General features: G+C 51.4%; 1 protein-coding gene across 2 annotated transcripts; it reads left to right on the forward strand.

Annotated features, from left to right (window-relative positions):
• The first annotated feature begins 855 nt into the window (after window positions 1-855).
• On the forward strand, window positions 856-5664 carry KLF4 (KLF transcription factor 4). Of its 2 annotated transcripts, XM_070375159.1 has the most exons (5): window positions 859-1473; window positions 1582-1702; window positions 2366-3359; window positions 3459-3623; window positions 4579-5664. In XM_070375159.1, exons 1-5 carry the CDS (start codon window positions 1469-1471, stop codon window positions 4752-4754), a joined length of 1461 nt encoding a protein of 486 aa, XP_070231260.1. In that variant the 5' UTR covers window positions 859-1468; the 3' UTR covers window positions 4755-5664. The 2 variants fall into 2 exon arrangements, with proteins under 2 accessions (XP_070231259.1, XP_070231260.1); XM_070375158.1 differs by having other exon boundaries at window positions 856-1473; window positions 2366-3623.
• The last annotated feature ends 2501 nt before the right edge of the window (window positions 5665-8165 follow it).

Raw genomic sequence — 8165 nt, forward strand, 5'->3', positions numbered from 1 at the left:
TGCTTTGAGATTCCCGGTTGAAAGGTGTCCCCGCGCCTCACGCCCCTCCCTTCTCTTCCCACCTCACATAGCGAAATTTCTTTCAGTCCCTTCCTCGCTCCTTCAGCTATCAAAACCGTAGCTCCATTTCCCATCCCGGCCTCTTTCCGCCCCTTTAAGGAGAGCACCCCTCCCGCTTTCTCAGTCTCCGGGTCCTCCCCACGCAGTTGAGGGCGCCCACCTCCCTTCTACTCCCAACCCCCACCCGGGCAGACGAGCCCAAGAAGGACCATGCGAGGCCAGGCCAAATGCCCGCACTGGCGCTCGGGGACTAGAGCAGGACTCCTGCGTGCGTATGACGGACCCGAGCTGGATGAGTCACGCGGATAATCGCGCTCTTCTCCAGCGCGCAGACTGCGCGGCAAGCGCGCACAGGAGCGGGGGCGGGGTCGCGCTACCATCCCCCTCTCCCCTACCGACCCCTCCTGGCCGCGAGCTTCGAACTCAAGGAGCGGCCCGTGGCTACGCCGACTGTCCCGGTCGCCCGGCGACCGGACCTGCGCCCCGTACCCAAATCCCCGCGCCCGGCCCGCTGCCGCCACCGCCGCCGGCGTCAGCGCGGCTCCTGCCCGCCAGCTGCCGGGCTGGCGTCACGGCCCGCCGGGCCCCGCCTGCGCCCCTCCCTCCTCCCCGCCCCCACGTGCGCTGAGTTTGTTTATTTAGCTGCCATGGCAACGCGCGGGGGGGGCCGCTGGAGGGAGGGGAGAAGAAAGGGAGGGGCGGGGCCTGGCGGCGGGCCCCAGCGCGCAGCGGGTAGGAGGCGGGGGGAGGGCGGGAGCGGAGAAGTTATAAGTAAGGAGCGCGCAGCGGCCGCCGGCAGTTCCCCGGCCTGAGAGAGCGAGCGCGGCTGCGGGCGCGCGGGGAGCAGAGGCGGTGGCGGGCGGCGGCGGCACCGGGAGCCGCCAAGTGCCCCTCCCCGCCCCTCTGGCCCCCCACCCACCCAGCCACCCGCCCGCGGCCAGCGCCCATGGCCGCGCGCGCCCCGCGCAGCCCCCGGGACTCCGCGCCTCGCGCCGCCGCCCAGTCCGCAGATCCGCGCCACCGCATCCAGTCTCACCTGGCGGCGCCGCCCGCCTGCCACCCCGGCCACAGCCCCAGCGCTCACGGCGATAGCCGCGGCGACCGCGACAGCGGTGGGGGACGCTGCTGAGTCGAAGAGAGCGCAGCCTGGCCACCGGACCTACTTAATTCGCCTTGCTGATTGTCTATTTTTACGAGTTTACAACTTTTCTAAGAACTTTTGTATACAAAGGAACTTTTTTTTTAAAGGCATCTCCCTTTTATATTTAATCCAAAGAAGAAGGATCTCGGGCAATTTGGGGTTTTGGGTTTTGGCTTCGTTTCTAAGTTTTTTTCCTCTTCGTTGGCTTTGGGGTTCGGGTACCCCTACTGCTTCGGACTCCCGAGGACCTTTTGGGCCCCCACATTAATGAGGTAGGTGCGGCACGGGGCGCAGGGTGGGGTGAGGGCGGATGGGACGCGCCAGAGCGGCGGTCGAGAGTGGCCCCTGACTTCTGCCTCTGCTCCCTACCCGGTCCGAAGGCAGCCACCTGGCGAGTCTGACATGGCTGTCAGCGACGCGCTGCTCCCGTCCTTCTCCACGTTCGCGTCCGGCCCGGCGGGAAGGGAGAAGACACTGCGTCCAGCAGGTGCCCCAAATAACGTGAGTGTCGGCCCGGGCCTTTGGGGCCCTCCGGTGGGCTTCTGTGGGTGGGATGGGGACGGGCGGAGCCCTGGGGTCAACGACGGGCAGGAGTGGCCCCGCACGGGCTCCTCCGCAGGCTACCCGGGATGGCTTCCGCGCCCTTGGCTCATCTGTACATGCGTGTGGTCCCGACGCGGTGGAACCGCCGGGGGCGCACGCCGGGTCCGCACACGTCCCGGAGCGCGCGAGCGGCAGGGCGGGCGCGCGGGCCACCGGGCGGGAGGTGTCTGTGTCCCCAGACACTGGCTGGGCCAGAGTGAGCTTGGCGCGTAGGCGTCCCCGTGGCGAGGGCGCATCAAGAGAACCTCGGTGTCCCAAATCCGGGGGCGGCGGGAGCGTCCCTGGGATCCGGCGGGGGAGGGACCCAGGCTGGCGAGCCTCGGCGCTCGCTCACACGCAATCGGGCAGACACAACCTAACATCTTCCATATATCCACGCACCGCCTTTCCCCAGACCCGGGTGTGGGCCACGATTGCAGCACTGGCACCCACAGACCCCGGGGCCCTTCCTGCCCATCCGGTCCCCATGTCTAGGCGGTGTAGGCACGGCGGGCCCACCACTAACATCGAGTGGCAGTTAGGGACAACACTGACTGTCTCTCTCGCGTCCTGTCCCCACAGCGCTGGCGGGAGGAGCTCTCCCACATGAAGCGACTTCCCCCGGTGCTTCCCGGCCGCCCCTACGACCTGGCGGCGGCGACCGTGGCCACCGACCTGGAGAGTGGAGGAGTCGGCGCGGCTTGCGGCAGCAGCAACCCGGCTCTCCTGCCCCGGAGGGAGACGGAGGAGTTCAATGATCTCCTGGACCTGGACTTTATCCTCTCCAACTCGCTGTCCCATCAGGAGTCCGTGGCCGCCACGGTGTCCTCGTCGGCATCAGCCTCATCCTCGTCCTCCCCGTCGAGCAGCGGTCCAGCCAGTGCGCCCTCCACCTGCAGCTTCAGCTATCCAATCCGGGCCGGGGGCGACCCGGGCGTGGCGGCGCCGGGCGGCGCGGGCGGCGGCCTCCTGTACGGCCGGGAGTCTGCACCGCCTCCGACGGCTCCCTTCAACCTGGCGGACATCAACGATGTGAGCCCCTCCGGCGGCTTCGTGGCCGAGCTCCTGCGGCCTGAATTGGACCCAGTGTACATTCCGCCGCAGCAGCCGCAGCCGCCAGGTGGCGGGCTGATGGGCAAGTTCGTGTTGAAGGCGTCGCTGAGTGCCCCTGGCAGCGAGTACGGCAGCCCATCGGTCATCAGTGTTAGCAAAGGCAGCCCGGACGGCAGCCACCCGGTGGTGGTGGCGCCCTATAGCGGCGGGCCGCCACGCATGTGCCCCAAGATCAAGCAGGAGGCTGTCTCCTCGTGCACCGTCGGTCGGCCCCTAGAGGCCCACTTGGGCACTGGACCTCCTCTCAGCAATGGCCACCGGCCGCCTGCTCACGACTTTCCCTTGGGGCGGCAGCTCCCCAGCAGGACTACCCCGACCCTGGGTGCCGAGGAACTGCTGAGCAGCCGGGACTGTCATCCTGCCCTGCCGCTCCCCCCGGGCTTCCATCCCCACCCCGGGCCCAACTACCCTCCCTTCCTGCCCGACCAGATGCAGCCGCAGGTCCCACCGCTCCATTACCAAGGTCAGTCCCGGGGATTCATAGCTGGGGCTGGGGAGCCCTGCGTGTGCCCACCGTCCGGGGCACACAGGATGACGCTGACCCCACCTTCTTCACCCCTAGAGCTCATGCCACCCGGTTCCTGCATGCCGGAGGAGCCCAAACCAAAGAGGGGAAGACGGTCGTGGCCCCGGAAAAGGACGGCCACTCACACTTGTGATTATGCAGGCTGCGGCAAAACCTACACGAAGAGTTCTCATCTCAAGGCACACCTGCGCACCCACACAGGTAGGAGGACGGGAAGCCGTGGAGGTGGGGGGAGCGGCTGGTGTCCAGCCTCAACACTCCTCAGGGCCTCCCTTGGGATGTGGGGTGCAGTCTATCTCCTCCATCTCCTGGATCACAGGAGAGAACAGCAAACTGGCGCCTACTATTTTGCCCAGGAGCCTTTTGCTGGGCGGATGGTATCAGTGCTTGAAAGTGCAGTTTTGTTAGGCCTTTGAAAGGCAGGGAGATTCCAGGCTGCAGGTGGGCCTCTTCTAGCTTGAGCAAAGTATTGCCCTTGTAATCAAGAAATTATGCCTTGCTGTGCAAAGTCATGATAAGTTTTTTAAGCAGTTCTGTATTCTCCACTATTTTTATTGGTTGTTCCCTTCCCGGGGTTCACCCCTCCCCCTCTCTAGTTCTAACAATTAGGTTTTATTCAAATCTCAAGGACTTAATGGTTAGGCTTGCTGAGATTCTGATTTAAGATTGTCACCACAGAGAATCTGTGTAAGTAGGCACAGAAGGTCACTAAAGTATAGCTTTCGTTAATAATATTGGTACAGGAAAAGTAGTAGTCTCCTGTCACTTTTTAGAACCAGTTGTAGTGGGATAGGATATTATTGCTTGGTTTGGGTTAGGAGAGACACACTAACAGTCATAATTTCTAAATTTGTTTCCTGCCCCATCTTTGCTCAAAAGAATGAAAACGTTAGTCCAACAGAAGTATAGTTTTAAGTGGTTTTTGTGTTTTCTGCGATTATCTAATTTCTCTTAAAAAAAAGAGCAAAAAAAAAAAAAAAACCCCGTAAAATTCCTGTTTATGATCTGAAATGTAATACAGCGTTGAGAAGGTATAAAGACATTTCCTGGATCCTTTCGGAATGGGGTACTTGAGTTGGTTTGATGTCTGCCCTCCAAGTTCTTAAAATTTCATCCTTCAGGAATAGCTTCCAACAAGTTTATTTTCCTTTTCTAGGTGAGAAACCTTACCACTGTGACTGGGATGGTTGTGGGTGGAAGTTTGCCCGCTCAGATGAACTGACCAGGCACTACCGCAAACACACCGGGCACCGCCCCTTCCAGTGCCAGAAGTGCGACCGGGCATTCTCGAGGTCGGACCACCTCGCCTTACACATGAAGAGGCACTTTTAAACCCCCAAACAGTGGATGTGACCCACACTGCCAGAAGAGAATTCAGTATTTTTTACCTTTCACACTCTCTTCCCCGTGAGGGGAGGAACCCAGCTGGAAAGCACTACAATCATGGTCAAGTTCCCAACAAGTCAACTTGTGAATGGATAATCAGGAGACACAAGGAAACCAAAAGACAAACTCAAGGAAAAAAACAAACAGATGGGGTCTGTGACTGGATCTTCTATCATTCCAATTCTAAATCCAACTTGAATATATATATTCCTGGACTTACAAAACGCCAAGGGGGTGACTGGAAGTTGTGGATATCAGGGTATAAATTAGATCTGAGAGTTGGGGGGGAGGGAAGACCAGAACCCCTTGAGAATTGTTTTGATGCAATATAAGCCTAAAGATCACCTTGTATTCTGTTTGCCTTCTAAAAGCCATTATGACGATCTTAGAAGAAGAGGAAGAAATTCAGGTACAGAAAATGGTGTTTAATAGCCTAAACGATGGTGCTTGGTAAGTCTTGGTTCTAAAGGTACCAAATGAGGCCAAAGTTCTCAAACTGCTGCATACTTTGACAAGGAAAATCTATTTTTGTCTTCCGATCTACATTTATGACCTAAGTCAGGTAAATACACCTGGTTTACTTTAATCTTTTTATGCAGACAGTCTGTTATGCACTGTGGTTTCAGATGTGCAATAATTTGTACAATGGTTTATTCCCAAGTATGCCTTAAGCAGAACAAATGTTTTTTTCTATATAGTTCCTTGCCTTAATAAATATGTAATATAAATTTAAGCAAACTTCTATTTTGTATATTTGTAAACTACAAAGTAAAAAAATGAACATTTTGTGGAGTTTGTATTTTGCATACTCAAGGTGAGAATTAAGTTTTAAATAAACCTATAATATTTTATCTGAGCATTGTTTTTGTTTTGCGTTGTTTTTCCCTGGGAAAAGCACATAACAGAAACTTCAGTTTAAACCCAGTGGGTAAGGTACAGGAAAAGCACCCCCAAAAAGCCGACTTTATCTCAACAGATTAAAAGAAGACTTTTAAAAGACTACTTAGCTTTACAATGAGTACTGTCTAATGTTGTGGGGTGAAAGCTCTGAGGATTTATGATCATAGAATTAAACTTACCTAGTTCAGGTTTCTCTTTCAAATGTTCGTTAAAAGATACAGGAAAGCAGTTTCCCTACCTGACTGAACTTCAGGTAGAAACAGCTCAGTCATTCAGCTTGCTCAGTTTACTATGAGAGTAGTCATTAAACATACATGTTTCAGTTTCACATTTTTGAAGATCTTTATGGTTTGGTCTTTAAAATCAAATGAAAATTTAAGTCTCTCCCAGGCCAGGCCTTGCGCTCAGAACAATCTGTATAACAAAAGAACCTCCCCACAGCGGACAATATCAAGAACAGTTCCACAGTGCCCTCATGAGGATTAAAGGATTCACTTAGGTTTTGTGTGTAACAGATATATTACTTTCAGAGCACCAAAAGAGGATAGAACCAAAGTTTCTAGCAAATTTTTAAAACTTCATCAGTCCTCAGATAAGCCAGCCCCATTGTTTCAGTCCATTGAAACAAAAGAGGCAAAAACGACTCAGTCACAAAACCAAGGGTAATGTAAATTTGAGTACGTTTTAAACCGTGTTTTTGTAAGTTGGTAGCATATTTCTTGAATTATTAAAGCTTAAAGCTTTTTTTACGGTGGATACCCAAGAATCTGAAGTTCGTTTGTGGCTGTCACAGAATGGAAAAAAGCATTTGTGACTCCTGTTGACATTATGTATTTGTAATGGTGATGTGGGTGACTAATTAACATTGTCAAGCGGACAGAAGCTGACTGGCATTTTCTTTAGACTGCTTATTACCTGTCCATTATAGCTGGTGTTCAGAGGTGTGTTGGCACTGTGGGTACATTTTATAAATGGAATGAAAAACAGAAATTCGTAAGAGGCTCATGGTGGATCAACACAAAGTATTTTCCTTGGCTTTTAAGAGTGCAGCATGGCTGGAAAACGTGGCATGTGTCTTAGCTTAAAAGAAAACAGGTGCATCAATAGGATGGAATTTTATGTGGCCAAGAACATATTCAAAGCATATTTAATGACATGGAAAAATGCTCACGGTATGTTAAGTGGAAAAAGCAGGATACAAGACTATAAACAATGATTCCAATTGTGTAAGTTCAAATGTGTGCATTGAAGGAGAAGAAACAAAATTAAGAGTAAAGATCGGAGGGAAACATCAAGATACTAATACTGGTTTTCTTGGGTTAAATTTTTTAGTTTCCAGCTATTCCAAAATAAGTACCTATTTTAAATGGAGAAACTTTTTAAAAAAGGGTATAGGTGCAACTATTTAGGCTTTATTTTTAAAAGAGCAATTAAAGTTATTTAAACAGAAAGTCTATATTCTGTTACCCTTTTCTTTGTATTAAATTATGGTTCCTGCTCTTGGAATCCACCGCTCTCTTATACAGAGGTTTCTGGCACGTAGTTTGTGTATGAAAAGTGTTTGTCAAAAGCTTGTTTTACCATTTTCTTTTTACTAAGAGCCTATCATCTCAGGTAGAAGAAACACCATAAAATACCAAGACGTATTAAATGTGTTTAAATTTTCTTATGTCAAAGGGAGGAAATACTGCATTAACTTTTTCTAACCTGAAGAAGAAAGCTTCGGTATCTAAAGTGAGATTTTCTGAAAATGTAACAGGATAAAAGTATTCAAGATGCACGAATAGCTAAACTATTGACTTTAGTGCCTCTCAGTTCCGAGCTCCTAGGTGTACTGTCATTACTGCGTTACAGAGCCGTTTATACTGTATAATAAAGAGTACCCAATAATTGAGATGCCTGCTTATTACATTTTCCTCATGACATTTAATTTTATATGTCCTAGATTTTAACTTGTGTGTGCGCGCACACACACACACACAGGATTAACAATAGTGTTTCCTACACATCAACAGACTTTCAGTCTCTTCCCTTCCAACAAAATGCCTCTTCCAGCAAAATAATTCTTTGAATCTGAGAACCTGTTTGACTCCTACAATCTTGTTTGGGTTTGTTAAAACAGGAAACCTCACCATCTCAAGCAGGACAATCGGGGATTAATCCTTTCCTTTAAAAACTGTCCCCGGTTTTTAGAAATCAGCAAAGTTGTTTCAGATTTGGAGAGTCACAATTTTTACATATAATTTTTTTTTACATATGAGGAAGTTGAAGTGAGACAGTCTTTAAGCCATGGAAGCGTCTGCAGGGAAAATATTAAAACAAGCATTAGTGGGACCCATTGTACTTTGATCTATGGGAATATCTAAATTTAGCAGCCTATGTAGCCACCTGTTCTATTATATGTTCTGGCTTCTGAAGCTCCATTCAGCATAATACCGCACACTCAGAAGTGAATTC

This window comes from Bos mutus, chromosome 8 (genome assembly GCF_027580195.1).
Source record: "Bos mutus isolate GX-2022 chromosome 8, NWIPB_WYAK_1.1, whole genome shotgun sequence".
In the NCBI taxonomy this organism is placed as follows: domain Eukaryota; kingdom Metazoa; phylum Chordata; class Mammalia; order Artiodactyla; family Bovidae; genus Bos; species Bos mutus.

What these genes read in the sequence shown, in the direction of transcription:
- KLF4 (XM_070375158.1), top strand. An exon ending in CAGCAGGTGCCCCAAATAAC is followed by an intron (nt 1,703 to 2,365) that starts GTGAGTGTCGGC and finishes CTGTCCCCACAG; the next exon opens with CGCTGGCGGGAGGAGCTCTC. An exon ending in ACACCTGCGCACCCACACAG is followed by an intron (nt 3,624 to 4,578) that starts GTAGGAGGACGG and finishes TTCCTTTTCTAG; the next exon opens with GTGAGAAACCTTACCACTGT.